Source organism: Olea europaea, unplaced genomic scaffold (genome assembly GCF_002742605.1).
Source record: "Olea europaea var. sylvestris unplaced genomic scaffold, O_europaea_v1 scaffold695, whole genome shotgun sequence".
Lineage (NCBI taxonomy): Eukaryota > Viridiplantae > Streptophyta > Magnoliopsida > Lamiales > Oleaceae > Olea > Olea europaea.
Window position 1 is genome coordinate 95333 of NW_019265342.1, and position 18953 is coordinate 114285.

The 18953-nt window shown below is 39.0% G+C and overlaps 1 protein-coding gene across 1 annotated transcript; it reads right to left on the bottom strand.

Annotated features, from left to right (window-relative positions):
- Positions 1–14615: 14615 nt before the first annotated feature.
- LOC111390606 lies at positions 14616–16403 on the bottom strand (the record flags this gene model as incomplete). The annotated part of the gene is made up of 3 exons (XM_023015665.1): positions 16113–16403; positions 14803–14854; positions 14616–14692 (listed from the first exon to the last, which is right to left on the bottom strand). Coding segments are annotated over exons 1-3 (420 nt in total), but the record flags the coding sequence as incomplete, so codon positions are not given.
- Between the last annotated feature and the right edge of the window lie 2550 nt (positions 16404–18953).

The window sequence follows — 18953 nt, forward strand, 5'->3', positions numbered from 1 at the left end:
GAAGAAGCGCTGGATAGAAAATTAACAATGGAAAACCGCACTAGGGGTAATTTTGTCAATTGTCGCGACGGTGTCGAAATGGGCCGAAATTTGGTAGGTTGATTAGAAACGGCCCGAGAAATGGGACTCGTGGCATAGACCCAGGATCATGAGATTTTTGCCAAATTCCTTCGTTTAGGCTTCTGAATAATTAATTTCCTTATTAATTATGTCGGATTGAAGAAGTACTGGACAGAAAATTAACAATGAAAAACTGCACCATGGGTAATTTTGTCAATTGTCGCGACGGTATCCGAATGGGCCGAAATTTTGTAGGTTGCTTGGAAATGGCCCAAGAAATTAGACTCGGGGCATAGACCTGAGGTCACGGAATTTTAGCCAAATTCCTTCGTTTAGGCCTCCGAATAATTGATTTTCGTATTCATTATGTCAGGTTGAAGAAGTGTTGGACAGAAAATTAACAAAGAAAAACAACACCAGGGATAATTTTGCGATTTGTCGCTACGGTGTAGAAATGGGCCGAAATTTGGCAGGTTGATTGGAAACGGCTTGAGAAATTATACTTGGGGCACAGACCCGGGATCACGGGATTTTAGCCAAATTCCTTCATTTGGGCCTCCGAATAACTATATTCTTTATTAATTATGTCGGGTGGAAGAAGTGTTGGACTGAAAATTAACAATGAAAAACCGCACCAGGGGCAATTTTGTCATTTGTCGTGACGGTGTCGAAATGGGCCAAAATTTGGCAGGTTGATTAGAAATGGCCCGAGAAATTAGACTCGGGCCATAGTCCCGAGATCACGAGATTTTAGCCGAATTCCTTTGTTTTGGCTTCCGAATAATTAATTTCTCTATTAATTATGTCAGGTTGAAGAAGTGTTGGACAAAAAATTAACAAAGCAAAACCGCACCACGGGAATTTTTGTCATTTGTCGCAACGGGGTCGGAATGGGCCGAAATTTGGTAGGTTGATTGGAAACGGCCTGAGAAATTGGACTCGAGGCGTAGATCCGGGATCTCGGGATTTTAGCTAAATTCCTTCGTTTAGGCCTCCAAATAATTAATTTCCGTATTAATTATGTCAGGTTGAAGAAGTGTGGAACAGAAAATTATCAATGAAAAACTGCACCTGGGGTAATTTTGTCATTTGTTGCGACGGTGTCGAAATGGGCCAAAATTTGGAAGGTTGATTGGAAACGGCCCGGGAAATTGGACTTGGGGCACAGACCCAGGATCACGGGATTTTAGCCATATTCCTTCGTTTAGGTCTCCGAATAATTATATTCTATATTAATTATGTCGGGTTGAAGAAGTGTTGGACCGAAAATTGACAATGAAAAACCGCACAAGAGGCAATTTTGTCATTTGTCGCGACGGTGTTGGAAAGGGCCAAAATTTGGCAAGTTGATTAAGAACGACCGGAGAAATTGGACTCAGGACACAGACCCGGGATCACGGGACTTTAGCCCAATTCCTTCGCTTAGGCCTCTGAATAATTAATTTCCTTACTAATTATGTCAGGTTGATGAAGTGTTGGGCAGAAAATTAACGATGAAAAACCGCACCAGGGGCAATTTTATCATTTGTCACGACGGTGTCGGAATTGGCTAAAATTTGGCAGATCGATTAGAAACGGCCCTAGAAATTGGATTCGGGGCACGGACCTAGGATCACGGAATTTTAGTCAAATTCCTTCGTTTAGGCCTCCGAATAATTATATTCTTTATTAATTATGTCGGGTTGAAGAAGTGTTGGGATAGAAAATTAACAATGAAAAATCGTACCAGGGGCAATTTTGTCATTTGTCGCGACATTGTCGGAATGGACCGAAATTTGGCTGGTTGATTGGAAACGGCCCGAGAAATTAGACATAGGGCACAGACCCGGGATCACAGGATTTTAGCCAAATTCCTTTGTTTAGGCCTTCGAATAATTAATTTCCTTATTAATTATGTTAGGTTGAAGAAGTGTTGGACAGAAAATTAACAATGAAAAATCGCACCAGGGGCAATTTTGTAATTTGTCGCGAAGGTGTCGAAATGGGCCGAAATTTGGTAGGTTGATTGGAAACGGCTCGAGAAATTGGACTCGGGGCACAGACCTGGGGTCACGGGATTTTAGCCAAATTTCTTCGTTTAGGCCTCCGAATAGTTATATTCCTTAATAATTTGTCAGGTTGAAGAAATGTTGAACAGACAATTAACAATGAAAAATCACACCAGGGGCAATTTTGTCATTTGTCGCGACGGTGTCAGAATGGGCCGAAATTTGGCAAGTTGATTGGAAACGCCCCGAGAAATTGGACGTGGGGCATAGACCTGGGATCATGGGATTTTAGCCAATTTCCTTTGTTTAGGCCTCCGAATAATTAATTTCTGTTTTAATTATGTCCGGTTGAAGATGTGTTGGACAGAAAATTAACAATGAACAACCGCACAGGGGGAAATTTTGTCATTTGTCGCGACGGTGTCAGAATGGGCCGAAATTTGGCAGGCTAATTGGACTCGGGATACAGACCCGGGATCACGAGATTTTTTAGCCAAATTCCTTCGTTTAAGCCTCCGAACAATTATATTCATTATTAATTATGTCGGGTCGAAGAAGTGTTGGACCAAAAATTGACAATGAAAAACCAAACAATGGGCAATTTTGTCATTTGTCGCGACGGTGTCGGAGTGCACCGAAATTTGGCAGGTTGATTGGAAAGGGCCCGAGAAATTGGATTTGGGGCACGACTCGGGATCACGGGATTTAAGCCAAATTCCTTCATTTCGGCCTTCGAATAATTAATTTCCTTATTAATTATGTCAGGTTGAAGAAGCGTTGGACAAAAAATTAACAATCAAAACCGCACTAGAGGTAATTTAGTCATTTATCGCGACGGTGTCGGAATGGGCCAAAATTTGGTAGGTGATTGGAAATGGCCCAAGAAATTAGACTCGGGGCATAGACCTGGGGTCACCGGATTTTAGCCAAATTCCTTCGTTTAGGCCTCTGAATAATTGATTTTCGTATTCATTATGTCAGGTTGAGGAAGTGTTGGACAGAAAATTAGTAAAGAAAAACCACACCAGAGACAATTTTACGATATGTCGCGACGGTGTCGGAATGGGCCGAAATTTGGCAGGTTGATTGGAAACGGCCCGAGAAATTGGACTCCGGGCACAGACCCGCGATCACAGGATTTTAGCCAAATTCCTTCATTTTGGCCTTCAAATAATTAATTTCCTTAGTAATTATGTCGGGTTGAAGAAGTGCTAGACAGAAAATTAACAATGAAAAATCGCACAAGGGGCAATTTTGTCATTTGTCTTGACGGTGTCGGAAATGGCAGAAATTTGGCAGGTTGATTGGAAACGGCCCGAGAAATTGGACTCGAGGCACAGACCCGGGATCTCGGGATTTTAGCCAAATTCCTTCGTTTAGGCCTCCGAATAAATAATTTTCATATTAATTATGTCCGGCTGAAGAAGTATTGGACAGAAAATTGACAATGAAAAATCGCACCAGGGGCAATTTTGTCATTTGTCGCGACGATGTCGAAATGGCCCGAAATTTGGCAGGTTGACAGGAAACGGGCCGAGAAATTGGACTCGGGGCACAGACCCGGGATAATGGGATTTTAGCCAAATTCCTTCGTTTGGGCCTCCGAATGACTATATTATTTATTAATTATGTCGGGTTGAAGAAGTGTTGGATCGATAATTAACAATGAAAAGCCGCACCAGGGGCAATTTTGTGATTTGTCGCGACAGTGTCGGAATGGGCCGAAATTTGGCAGGTTGATTGGAAACAGCCCGATAAATTGGACTCAGGGCATAGACCCGAGATCACGAGATTTTAGCTAAATTCCTTCGTTTAGGCTTCAATTAAATTAATTTCCCTATTAATTATGTCAGGTTGAAGAAGTGTTGGATAGAAAATTAACAAAGCAAAACCGCACCAGGGGCAATTTTGTCATTTGTCGCAACTGGGTCAGAATGGGCCGAAATTTGGCAGGTTGATTGGAAACGGCCTGAGAAATTGGACTCGGGGCACAGCCCGGGATCTCGGGATTTTAGCCAAATTCCTTCGTTTAGGCCTTCGAATCATTAATTTCCTTATTAATTATGTCAGGTTGAAGAAGTGTCAGATAGAAAATTAACATTGAAAAACAGCACCTGGGGCAATTTCGTCATTTGTTGCAACGGTGTCGGAATGGGCCAAAACTTGGAAGGTTGGTTGAAAACGGCCCGAGAAATTGGACTCGAGGTACAGACCCGGGATCACGGGATTTTAGCCAAATTCCTTCGTTTAGGCCTCCGAATAATTGTATTCTTTGTTAATTATGTCAGGTTGAAGAAGTGTTGAACCGAAAATTAACAATGAAAAACCTCGCAAGGGGCAATTTTGTCATTTGTCGCGATGATGTCGGAATGGGGCGAAATCTGGAAGGTTAATTGGAAACGGCCGGAGAAATTGGACTCGGGGCACAGACCCAGGATCATAGGATTTTTGCCAAATTCCTTCGCTTTGGCCTCCGAATAATTATTTTCCTTATTAATTATGTCAGGTTGAAGAACTGTTGGACAGAAATTAATAATGAAAACCCGCATGGGGTAATTTTCTCATTTGTACCGACGGTGTCGAAATGGGCTGAAATTTGGAAGGTTGATTGGAAATGACCCGAGAAATTGGACTCGAGGCACAGACCCGGGATCACGGGATTTTAGGCAAATTCCTTCGTTTAGGCTTCCGAATAATTAATTTCCCTATTAATTATGTCAGGTTGAAGACGTGTTGGACAGAAAATTGACAAAGTAAAACCGCACCAGCGGCAATTTTGTCATTTGTCGTGACGGGGTCAGAATGGGCCGAAATTTCGCAGGTTGATTGGAAACGTCCTGATAAATTGGACTCGGGGCACAGACCCGGGACATCAGGATTTTAGCCAAATTTCTTCGTTTAGGCCTCCGAATAATTAATTGCTGTATTAATTCTGTTAGGTTGAAGACGTGTTGGACAAAAAATTAACAATGAAAAACAGCACCAGGGGGCAATTTTGTCATTTTTCACGACGATGTTGGAATGGGCCGAAATTTGGCAGGTCGATTAGAAACGGCCCTAGAAATTGGACTCGGGGCACAGACCCAGGATCACAGGATTTTAGTCAAATTCCTTCGTTTAGGCCTCCGAATAATTATACTCTTTATTAATTATGTCGGGTTGAAGAACGTGTTGGACAGAAAATTAACAAAGAAAAATCGCACCAGGGGCAACTTTGTCATTTGTCGTGGCGATGTCGGAATGGGCCGAAATTTGGCAGGTTGATTGGAAACAGCCCAAGAAATTAGACTCGGGGCATAGACCCGAGATCACGGGATTTTAGCCAAATTCCTTCGTTTAGGCCTCCGAATAATTAATTTCCTTATTAATTATGTCAGGTTGAAGAAGTGTTGGACAGAAAATTAACAATGAAAAATCGCACCAGGGGTAATTTTGTCATTTGTCGCGACGGTGTCGGAATGGGCCGAAATTTGGAAGGTTGATTGGAAACAGCCTGAGAAATTGGACTCAAGGCACAGACTTAGGATCACGGGATTTTAGCCAAATTCCTTCGTTTAGGCCCCCGAATAATTATATTCCTTATTAACTATGTCAGGTTGAAGAAATATTGGACAAAAAATTAACAATGAAAAACTGCACCAGGGGCAATTTTGTCATTTGTCGCGACGGTGTCGAAATGGGCCCAAATTTGGCTGGTTGATTGGAAAAGGCCCGAGAAATTGGACTCAGGGCGCTAACCCAAATCACGGGATTTTAGCCAAATTCCTTCGTTTAGGCCTCCGAACAAATAATTTCCTTATTAATTATGTCAAGTTGAAGAACTGTTGGAAAGAAAATTAACAATGAAAAATCGTACAGGACAATTTTGTCATTTGTCGTGACGATATCGAAATAGGCTGAAATTTGGCAAGTTGATCGGAAATCGCCCGAGAAATTGGACTCGGGGCACAGACTTGGGATCACGGGATTTTAGCCAAATTCCTTCGTTTAGGCCTCTAAATAATTATATTCCTCATTAATTATGTCAAGTTGAAGAAGTGTTGGACAGAAAATTAACAATAAAAAACTGCATCAGGGGCAATTTTGTCATTTGTCGCCACGGTGTCGAAATTGGCCAAAATTTGGCAAGTTGATTGGAAACGGCTAGAGAAATTGGACTCGGGGCATAGACCCGGGATCACGGGATTTTAGCCAAATTCCTTCGTTTAGGCCTCCGAATAATTTTATTCCTTATTAATTATGTCAGGTTGAAGAAGTGTTGGACAGAAAATTAATAATGAAAAACCGCACCAGGGTCAATTTTGTCATTTGTCGTGACGGTGTCGGAATGGGCCGAAATTTGGCAGGTTGATTGGAAACGGCCCGGGAAATTGGACTCGGGGCACAGACCCAGGATCAAGGGATTTTAGCCAAATTCCTTCGTTTAGGGTTCCGAATAATTAATTTCCCTATTAATTATGTCAGGTTGAAGAAGTGTTGGACAGAAAATTGACAAAGTGAAACCGCACCAGAGGCAATTTTGTAATTTGTCGCGACGAGGTCGAAATGGTCCGAAATTCCGCAGGTTGATTGGAAATGTCCCGAGAAATTGGACTCGGGGGATAGACCCGGGATCTCGGGATTTTAGCCAAATTTCTTCGTTTAGGCCTCCAAATAATTAATTTTCGTATTAATTATGTCAGGTTGAAGAAGTTTGGACAGAAAATTAACAATGAAAAATAGCACCTGGGGCAATTTTGTCATTTTTCGCGACGATGTTGGAATGGGCCGAAATTTGGTAGGTCGATTAGAAACGGCTCTAGAAATTGGACTCGAGGCACAGACCCGGGATCACGGGATTTTAGTCAAATTCCTTCGTTTAGGCCTCCGAATAATTATATTCTTTATTAATTATGTTGGGTTGAAGAAGTGTTGGACAGAAAATTAACAATGAAAAACCGCACCATGAGCAATTTTGTTATTTGTCGCGACATTGTCGGAATGAGCTGAAATTTGGCAGGTTGATTGGAAACAGCCCGAGAAATTAGACTCGGGGCATAGACCCTAGATCACGGGATTTTAGCCAAATTCCAGGCCTCCGAATAATTAATTTCCTTATTAATTATGTCAGGTTGAAGAAGTGTTGTGATATGATCCAGGAGTCGAGCCTGACGAAGGCAAGTGCGAGATGAGACCTGTTGGTAGTCGATGGTGGACCAATGACACGATCAAGGGCAAAGTAAGTGAAACAAGCGATGGGATTGCTCGTTCAAGAAACCATTGATGGAACCATGTTCGGGACTCAAAATGGAGCAACTTTCATGTTCGGGTCGAAGGCCGAATCAACTTGGATCAATTTACTATCAAGCGACGAAACCGGAGGCTGAAAATAAGCCTGTGCGATGGCACAACAAAAACACCATGCGGCCGCACAGTGGTATACCGAAACTTAAATTGGGATTTTTTGTTGAACCATGCGACCGCATGGAAATGCACCATACTGTCGCACAAGCCAAAAATTTGGCGAATTTTCCAATTTTGGCAATTTTCCATATTTTGTTAGATTTTGATTATTTTCCATATTTTGAGACTATGCTCGACTTTTGCACGATTTTTACCTAGTTTTTAGGTTTAATATAAATAGGAGTTTCCATTCAATTGTTAAAAATGTTTGACATTATTGATATTGAATTAAAGTGAGGCGTATTGTCTTCTCTTCATCGGTCTTCATTGAACAATTTCAAACTTATCAAGTGTTAACTTGTGACGTTCAAGCAACCGGATTTAATTCTTGGATTGCGTGATCAAGGGGTGTTTCAAGCGTCATTCTTGTTGGGTTTTTTGGTTCGACTTTCTTTTGGGTTAATCCTAAATTTTGGACTAATTTGGCTTTCTTGGATTCATCAATCTCATTGTGGGTTTCGTAGTCAACGTTGCTATGGGGTTTCCATCAGTTAGTATCAGAGCTTTGACTCCAAATTAATTGAAGGTTATATCTTTTCTTTATTTCTTGAGTCGTTAATTTTTTTTTTTTAGTTTCTTCTTCTATTTTAATTGTTCTTTCTTAGTTCTTCTTCGTCCTTGTTTTTCTTTTCGTCGTTTCGTTTAGTTTTTGGTAGTTTAATCATCTTCGTTCATCAAGGAGTAAAAAAAAAGTACAAAAACGAAAAAAAAGATTACTGTACATTCGAGGTACTGTTCATCTCGAAGTACTGTTCACAAAAACAAAATATATATATATATAAATTTGATATCATTGTTTGATTTTGTGTCTTTTTCTACCAACAACAATTCCTACATTGTGTTTGATTTTTGGGATATTAAATTTGGTTTGAGCCTTTCATTCTTCTTTTGAGTCTATTCACATATTCGTGTCAAAACATTCATCTATTCCACTTATTCAAGTCCTTTGAGTCTCGTGGTTCTTTGAAGTGCTTGGAAGGAGACTTTGAGTGGTAAAAGGCCGAGTGGTGAGTTTAATAGAGGGAAAAAAGCCATAGTGAGTGTTTTCCAAGTGAAATCTTTGTGAGGCATAAAAAAATTGTGTGATATGATGTCAAAAAGAGAAGGTTCTAATTCAAGCCGAAATGGTAGTGACAACAATGCATCGGAGGACATGATAAGGAGGTTTGAAAGGGTACTTGGTGATGTTAGGGAAAAGGTGGATAGGCAAGGGGAATGGATGGCACAAATGGGTACTACAATTGCTAATCTTAGCCGGGGACAAGTGCAGATGTCTAATACTAGGGGGCCGGGTAGGCGTGAATCTAGGAGAGGAAAGCGGGATGAGTATCGTAGTGATGAGGATGATTTTGATGAAAATGACATTGATATGGGTCGAGTGAGGCATAGGGGCGATAGGATGGAAAGACGGGGTAGAAATAACTTGGGAGATGAAGTAGATGGAAATTTGGGGAGTATTAAAATGACTATTCCGCAATTTAAGGGGAGAAGCGATCCGAAAGCATATTTAGATTGGGAAAGGAAGGTTGGGATGATTTTTCAGTGCTATGATTATTCAGAGGAGAAAAAGGTAAAATTGGCGGTGCTTGAATTTGTGGATTACGCGATATCTTGGTGGGATCAAGTACTTACATCACGGCGTAGGCCAATTAGCACTTGGGATGAGTTGAAGATGTTGATGAGGAGGAGGTTTGTTCTGAGTCACTATTATAGGGAAATCCATCAAAAATTGCAAGGTTTGTATCAAGGATCAAAAAGCGTAGAGGATTATCACAAGGAGATGGAAATTCTTATGATTCGGGCTAATGTGGAGGAAGAGCGGGAAGCTACCATGGCACGATTCTTGAATGGGTTAAATCGGGATATTGCAAACGTTGTAGAGTTGCAACATTATGTGGAAATCGAGGACATGTTACATGTGGCAATGAAGGTCGAGAGGCAATTGAAGAGGAAGGGGACGTCTAGGCAACCGTTAGGTACTTCGACTCCTAGTCCAACATGGAAATCGAAGTGGGATGACAACAACAAAAATGGGGCTGCACCTAGAGGTAAAAATGATTGGCAAAAGGGCAAGGATGAAAATGCTAACAAACCAATATCAAAACCGGAGGTACAACCGTCGCGCAATCGGGACATCAAATGTTTTAGGTGTTTGGGAATGGGGCATATTGCTTCTCAATACCCAAACAAACGGGCGATGGTGTTGTGGGATAATGGAGAGATTGTGAGCGATAGTGATGGCGAGTTTGATGACATGCCGGCGCTGGAGGGTGTTAGTGAAGAAGAAAAAGTTGAAGGGCTGGTTGGGGATCTATTAGTCACAAGGCGAGCTCTCACTACTCACATCAAAGCGGATGACTTGGAGTTGCAACGGGAGAACATTTTCCACACTCGATGCCATGTCAACAATATGGTAAGTATTGTTATAATTGATGGTGGTAGTTGCACTAATGTAGCTAGCGTATCTCTTGTAGAAAAATTGGGTTTAAAATTGTTGAGACACCCGAGACCTTATAAATTGCAATGGTTGAATGAGAGTGGCGAGGTGAGGGTGAATCAAAGAGTGTTAATTGATTTGTCAATTGGGAGTTATAAGGATGAGTTAGTGTGTGATGTGGTGCCAATGCAAGCGGGACATATTTTATTGGGGCGACCATGGCAATACGATAGGAAGGCTATGCATGATGGGTACAAAAATTGATATAGTTTCATTAAGGATGGAAGGACCATTACTCTTGTGCCATTAACACCGGCGCAAGTCTATGAAGACCAATTAAAATTGAGAAGTGAGGAAAAGAGGAGAGCAAAAGAGTTAGAAAAAAATGAGAGCAAATAGTGAGTTGGAGAAAAAGAGAGAAAATGTTGAGATAGCCATTAGAGAGAAAAAGAGAGAGCAATCACAAGAGAGAAAAGAAAGAGAGTGCCCCAAGAGAAGAGAGAAAACACGAGTAAATTTCTTTGCAAAAGAGAGTGATTTGAGAAGGGCGGTAGTTGAGAGAAGAGAGATGATCTTGTTCGTTTATAAGGAATCACTCCTCAATTTTGAGGAAACTAACCCACCCCTCCCTAGTTTGGCTAAGTCTTTGTTGCAGGAATTCGACAATGTATTTTCGGAGGATGCACCCAGTGGATTGCCGCCTATTCGAGGCATTGAACATCAAATTGACTTCATACCCGGAGCTGTCATTCCAAATCGATCGGCTTATCGAAGTAATCCTGAGGAGACTAAGGAGCTTCAAAGGCAAGTGGAGGAGTTAATGAGCAAAAGATACGTGAGGGAAAGCATGAGTCCTTGTGCGGTACCGATTTTGCTTGTACCAAAAAAGGATGGAACATGGTGAATGTGCGTGGATTGTAGGGTTATCAACAACATAATGGTAAAGTATCGTCACCCTATACCTAGGTTAGATGACATGCTTGATGAATTATATGGTTCTTGCATATTGTCTAAAATTGATTTAAAAGGCGGGTATCATCAAATTCGTATGCGGGAGGGTGATGAATCGAAAATGGCTTTTAAAACTAAATATGGTTTATATGAATGGTTGGTTATGCCGTTTGGACTCATAAATGCACCTAGCACTTTTATGCATTTAATAAATCATGTTTTACGTGCTTTTATAGGAAAATTTGTGTGGTTTATTTTGACAAAATATTAATCTATAGCAAAGACCTAGGAGAGCATTTGGAACATTTAAAGTATGTGCTAATTGTTTTAAGGAAAGAACAACTCTATGCTAATCTTAAGATATGCACATTTTGTATGGATAGAGTTATATTTCTTGGATTTGTGGTTAGTACTAATGGGGTAGAAGTAGACGACGAAAAGATAAAAGCTATCAGAGATTGGCTGACGCCTAAAAGCATAACGGAAGTTAGGAGTTTTCATGGTTTGGCTAGTTTTTATAGGCGATTTGTGAAGGATTTTAGCACTATCACTGCACCACTCAAGGAAGTAGTTAAAAAGAGTGTAGGTTTTCATTGGGGTGATGAACAGGAACTTGCATTTAATACTATTAAAGGTAGATTGTGTGAAGCAGCTGTTTTGGCATACCTAATTTTGACAAAACATTCGAGATTGAGTGTGATGCATCAAGAATAGGGATTGGAGCAGTTTTAATGCAGGATCAGAGGCCTATTGCATACTTTAATGAGAAATTGAGTGGAGCCACTTTAAATTATCCTACATATGACAAAGAACTTTATGCACTTATTCGAGCTTTGGAGACTTGGCAACATTATCTATGGCCGAAGGAGTTCGTAATACACACCGATCATGAGTCACTAAAGTACTTGCGGGGACAAGGTAAATTGAACAAGAGGCATGCACGGTGGATGGAATTCATTGACACCTTTCCATACGTCATTCGGTATAAGCAAGGTAAGAAAAATGTGGTGGTGGATGCGTTGTCGTGAAGGTACGTATTGCTAACTACTCTTGATTCTAAGTTACTTGGGTTTGAACATATTAAGGAATTGTATGAAAAAGATGTTGAATTTTCTGATATTTATTTGTCATGCATAAAAGGGGTGGTTGATAGGTTCTTTAGGCATGAGGGGTATTTATTTCGGGAAAATAGGTTATGTGTTCCTAATTGTTCTATTCGGGAGTTGTTAGTAAGGGAGGCACATAGTGGTGGATTGATGGGACACTTTGGGGTTCAAAAGACTTTAGATGTATTGAAGGAGTATTTTTATTGGCCTAAGATGAAAAGTGATGTTGAGCGAATTTGTAGTCGATGCATAGTGTTGTCGATTTTTATTTCACAAGTGTACGACCCGTAACAAGTAATAGTCGACCTAAGAGTCCGGTTATCGATCCCACAAGGACTATTTTCTAGCACTTAATTTAATCTTTCCTTAACTACTATTTGATGAATATAAATCAAAGGTTATAAAATCTGGGCTTTAATCTAAATTCTAGAAGATGTTAGGGTAGAATAACTTCACCAATTGATCACCTTTACATCTCAAATTAAAACTCAATTCTAATGTAGCGCTCGGTCGAATTCTCCTATTGTATTCAATTTACCCTTCTCGAGTTCTCATTGAGCCTATTTAACTAATTAAATTTCATATCTCTATGCAAATTCAACTTAATTAAACGAGTTCTATGTTTTAGGAATTCAATTTTGACCGCAATAAATGATATAGGTATCTCTACTCGCTATACCAATGTATTGGATTTTACTACATGGTCTAAATCCTAAACTCATATCTCTATTTGTAAAGAATTCACAAAAATCATCAAATTATTAATCAGGTAATTTAATGCATTCAACTCATAGCAAAATCAACACATGGAAGAATTAAAAACTGAAAGTCTTAATAAGAAAATGCAAAAGATCCCAATTGGTTACATTATTCCCCCTAACAATGAATTTAGCTACTCATAATACAAGAAGAAAAGAAGGAATTTGTCTTAGAATACATCACCAAGTTTGAAATAAAGATGTAAAAGAAAAAGTGGAATTCTTGCACCAAGATCTCCTTCCTCTTCCAATGAATGCTTCCAATCTTCAATTCTTGGTGTTAATCTTCTTAAATTTTTCCTTTGAATCTCCTTTCTTGTTGTTTTCTCTCCAATATCTCAAGAACGCGTGGCTTGAGTCCATAGATTTTTAGTGTGCGGCTCTCCCCTCTAATTTAGGTCTTCCATTCTGTGTTTATAATGTCTTGGAGTTTTTGGAAGATTTTGAGATGAGTTGGGCCGAAAAAGAATGGTGAAAACCTAAAAAAATAACTCTCGCACGGCGGCGCCTGGGCGCTGCAATTTGGGTGCCTAGGCACTGACTTTCTGTCAAAATTTCAGTATCATGGCGCCTGGGCGCTGAGGAGTACTTCAGTTGCACTGGACAGCTTTCAATATTTTTATCATAACTTTTCCGTTTGATATCCAATTGAAGTGATTCAAGATGCGTTGGAAAGAAAATTCAAAGGACTACAATTTTTTTTCAGGAATCATTCTCCAATTCGATCGTTTTCTATGTCAAAAATGAGTCTAAATGTGAGATGAAAACTCCGGCACAAAACTTTTTGGTTGGAAAATGATTTATGATCATATCTTGACTAAATTTGATCCCTTTGACACTTTACTTCATCCAATTGGCTTCTAGAACTCTCGGACCTTCATTTCAAGTTTCGACATGACTTTTGATTAATTGCATTTTAATCCTCGAACTTTAGATCTCTTACGTTTTGGTCATTTCATCCAATTTCACTAGCTTTTGCCTATTTCCTTCCTTTGACCTCTTTTAGCTCTTGTTTTCTCCAATTCCATCAATCTACAAAACAACAACAAATCACTTGTTAGCACTTCTAAAATACTCTCCAAGATAGCAAAATCATGAAATTAATGGCATAATATAATGAATGTAAATCACTCATCAAACACCCCCAAACTTAATCTTTTGCTTGTCCTCGAGCAAACACCAAAACCCATAAAAATAATTAATGGACGCACAAGCACAACTAAGACAAACAAAATCACTTAAAATAAATTTCGCTAGATAGCTTGCCTTCATGTTTGAGAATTAAAAACATAACTTCGATTTCATGAACCACTTCAAAGCTATATTGCAAAAGTTAAATTCTTGCCTATTCAATGCACAATGGGTGTGTGTGTGTGTGGAGAGTCAAGTGCAACGCTGTACAATAATAAGTTGACCCAATTTCCGACCTTAGAAGTCAAATTTTTCCTTACTTTGCTCGTGGGATTCACACACCCCCTAACTTATTTTCTTTTCTCTTTCTAAGGGTGTAACCTAAGGTCAAATTTTCAATACTAATTTCTTACACCACTCAAGTTTGGTTAGATTTTACTGATTGTAGTTCCACATGTCAACAAATGAGGATTCTCCTTATTTTTGACTGCTTCAACCTCTAGGAATCAACCAAGTTACTTACCCCTTATCAAAGGTCTAATCCTTTAAAACAAGTGTTTGGGGCTTAATCAAGGCATTTGATATCCATTTTTTTAATTTTTTTTCATATATATCTTTATTCTTTAATCACTCTTTGTGCGGACGTCTCTCCCTTAAGCTTTCTAAATGACCCCTGTAGCAAGTTTTAGGCCGATAACTCCCAAATCAGATGGCTTTAGGGCACCAGGTTTTAAACCCTTACAAGCTTAATCACTGGAGTCATAAAGGCTATGAAGAGACGATTCACAATGAGATTTTTAAAGTTGTCCTCATTGGGATCTTTTTTTTTATGCGATGATTAGTGAAATGCCCCTTATTAAACACCTATCCTCGAAAATCGACCTCTAACTTAAGGTTTTCACCCAATTTTCATCCTATTGGTCTCAGACAATCCACACAAAAATTAACACACACGAAATCCACAATTATCTCCAAACTTCCCTACAACAGTGCAATCATCCAAACGTCCTAAGTTTGGTTTAAGGGTATTGTGATGTTTAATGGTTGTTTGGATTTAGCATCTAAGTTCTCTATTTCAACCTATAAACGTGAATCTACCTCCTCATGCACAACGCTACAATCAACTCACGTGCAAAAAAATCATTTTCGTTTCACATGAATAAGCAAAAATCTAACTCAAACACATAACTCGTCCACAATTCATAAATCAATGCATGTTCTCAATTACACATATCAATACCGGTAAGGTTATCTAACACACAAAAGCATGTAAAAACATGAAATGAATTTTTTTTAATAAAAACACAAACACATAAAATAAGCAAATCACACATACGCATTCGAGAAACTCAACAATGTAAGCAAATGATGTCACTCCCCCAAACTTAACTGAAACATTGTCCTCAATGTGAAATTTAAAGGAAAAGGATGATGACTTCCCTGAAATGTCAATATTGCTTATGATGTTGTGGTGTCTTGGTGTTGCATTTGATTGACTCTTCTTCTACATTTTCCCCCAAACTTGAGATTTTCTCATTTTCTCCATGTCCATGTTGGTTTGAGTGTTCCGTGACGTCATGTTTCTAAAAAATTAAATTTGAAAAATTAAACTCATGGAACAAGGATTACTTAGCCCAAACATCTAATAACCAACTTAATTACTCCAAGACCTATGGGTAGAAGGTGTATGGGTGATGTTCATAAATAAACTATAAATTAAACTATCTTAGAACTTTGAAAACAAAATAAATAAAATAAAATAAAATAAAAGCTTGGGTTGCCTCCTAAGAAGCGCTTCTTTTAAGTCATTAGCTTGACTTGTGCCGCTGGTTTATCATGGTGGCTCAAACCAAGTTATTCCATCATTGCACTCTGTGCAATTTTCATTGATGCGGTCCTTTTTTGCTCTCCAAATTTTGATTTGTCCATTCTTATCTCTACCAAGAAGTTCTCCAAAATTTATTTTTTTATTCTGACAGCTTCATTGATCAAGTGGCTCTTCTTCATCAATTCTATAGCAGTCATTTTTATTGGGAGGTTTCTCATATTGGATGTAAATATTGAATATCTCCTACTTGTCCTCCACCCTCAAGATTAGTTATCCCTTCTCCATGTCAATAAGAGTTCGTCCCGTTGCTAAGAATGGTCGACCCAATATAATTGGAATGTCTCGATCTTCTATTATGTCCAATACAATGAAATCCACAGGAAATATTAAATTTCCTACTTTGACGAGTACATCCTCAACTTTGCCACGTGGCCTTGTTCCATCAGCGAGTTGTAGTGTTATTGATGTTGAGTTGACTTCACCTAGTCCCAATTTCCTATAAGCAGAATACAACATTAGATTGATACTAGTACCAGTGTCACACAATGCCTTAGCTGAATAGGAATTTCCAATTGAAACTGGTAAAGTAAAACTCCCTGGATCCTTCAATTTAGGAGGTAATTTTCTCTGGACTCTTGCACTACTTTCCTCAGTTAATGCCACGGTTTCAAACTCTGGAAGCTTTCTTTTCTTTGTGAACATCTCTCTCAAAAATTTCTTATAGCTTGGAATTTGTAGTATCACATCTATGATCGGAACATTGATCTGGAGCTTCTTGAGAACATCGAGGAATTTTTCATAGTTTGTGTCTTGTTTGTTCTTCTTAAGCTTTTAAGGAAAGGGAATGGGAGGCATGTAAGCTTTGCTTAGACTTGGTGTTTTGGCAGCTGATGTTTCTGTACCTTCTCTATTTTCAGTTGCATTTGGTGCAAATTTTTCTACCCTTGTAGCTTCATCAATCACTTCTTGGTCATCTTTTCTTTTGGGTCTCTCTGTAGTGATCTTTGGTGATTGTACCTCACTCTTTGTATTTATGACATGAATATTTTGCTCCATCGACTTCTTTCGAAATCTTTGGAGAAACGAAAGTGGAGGTACATATGCTTTAACTTTTACGGGGGCCCTGGGTGGATCATTCTCCACTACTTCAATTGCCATCAACTGTTCCTTAGGATTTATCATTGTATTGCCTGGCAATGTCCCTTGTGGATGTTCTGCAATTTGTTGTGCTATCTGACCAATTTGTGTCTCCAGTTTTTTGATGGATGCCTGCTGATTTTGAAAGTTCATGTTAATTTGCTGGAACACCTTGTTCATCTTCTGCACATATTGTTGAAACATCTCCCCCAAACTTAGTCTTCTTTCTTGTTAGAAATTGTTACCATATGAGTTGAAATTACGGGAGTTATTTTAAATAAAGTTTACTTGTTCCTCTAAAGACATGAGCATCATGCAGCTCTCTGTAGCATGATTTCTCCCACAAATCTCACATACTGAACTAGCCATCGTTGCATTTGCTCCATGTGTTTGCAATTTTACAAGTAACTCTACCTGTTTTGTTAAAGCTGCTATCTGTGCATTGGTAGATGTTGGGCTGTCTAATTCACACATTCCTTCTGCCTTTGGTGGTACCACTCTTTCTAATGAGAACATTGAATGTGTGGTGGCAATTAACTCAAAGAGGTCAATGGTTTGTTGCATTGATTTCCCTATGATTGATCCTCCAGCAGAGGCATCAACTTGAGATTTTGACAATGTTGTAAGTCCAGTGTAGAAGTACTGTACTTGGTTTCCTTGAGTGATTCCATGGTTTGGACATTTTCTCATCAGCTCATTAAATCTATTCCATGCCTCGTGATAGCTTTCTCCCTCTTTCTGTTGAAAAGTTTGAATTTCCAATCTGATTTTAGTTACTATGGCTGGTGGGAAGAATTTGTTGCAGAATTTCCTGATCAGTTCTTCCCATGTAGTAATGCTGGCATGAGGCTCCGCATCTAACCACTCCAATGCAGCATCTCTCAATGTAAATGGAAATAGTCGTAATTTAATAGCTTCTTCATTGACCCCCGGAGCATGGAAGTTCTGACAATTTCTGAGAAATCTGGAGATATGTGTGTTTGGATTCTCATGAGGTAGCCCGTAGAATTGCAGAGTGTTGCTCATCAAGTTAATCCAATCCGGCCTGATCTGAAAGTTATTCACCCCAAAATCTGGATACACAATACTGGAGCGCTTGGGTGCTGCTATAGGTGTCAGGAACATTGATACTGGCAAATCACCTTCATTTATTTCCCCTCGCTCATGTTGCTGTTCTGGTGGTGCCACCACTCTTGCGGCCATTTGCCCAATCGACTGAATAGGGATATGGATTTGTTGATTGTCAGCCATTTGTTGTTGCTGTTTTTGTTTTTGTTCCTTGCGTCTTCATCTGAAGGTACGTTCTATCTCTGAATCAAAAGGTTCAAGATCGTCGCCTTGGGCACGGAGCATACAATGAACACAATTTTCTGTAATTAAAAGAAAAATAAACAAATCAAATAAGAGCCAAAATAAAAAAATAAATTATGATTAAAAGAAATAGTCCCCGGCAACGGCGCCAAAAACTTGTTGTAAAATTTTATCCCGCAAGTGTACGACCCGTAACAAGTAATAGTGGACCTAAGAGTCCGGTTATCGATCCCACAAGGACTATTTTCTAGCACTTAATTTAATCTTTCTTTAACTACTATTTGACGAATATAAATCAAAGGTTATAAAATTTGGGCTTTAATCTAAATTTTAGAAAATAAATGAATGTTCACACGATTTGTTGGAGAATCAAATACTGAAAGGATGTTAGGGTAGAATAACTTCACCAATTGATCACCTTTACATCTCAAATTAAAACTCAATTCTAATGTAGCGCTCGGTCGAATTCTCCTATTGTATTCAATTTACCCCTCTCGAGTTCTCATTTAACCTATTTAACTAATTAAATTTCATATCTCTATGCAAATTCAACTTAGTTAAACGAGTTCTATGTTTTAGGAATTCAATTTTGACCGCAATAAATGATATAGGTATCTCTACTCGCTATACCAATGTATTGGATTTTACTACATGGTCTAAATCCTAAACTCATATCTCTATTTGTAAAGAATTCACAAAAATCATCAAATTATTAATCAGGTAATTTAATGCATTCAACTCATAGCAAAATCAACACATGGAAGAATTAAAAACTGAAAGTCTTAATAAGAAAATGCAAAAGAT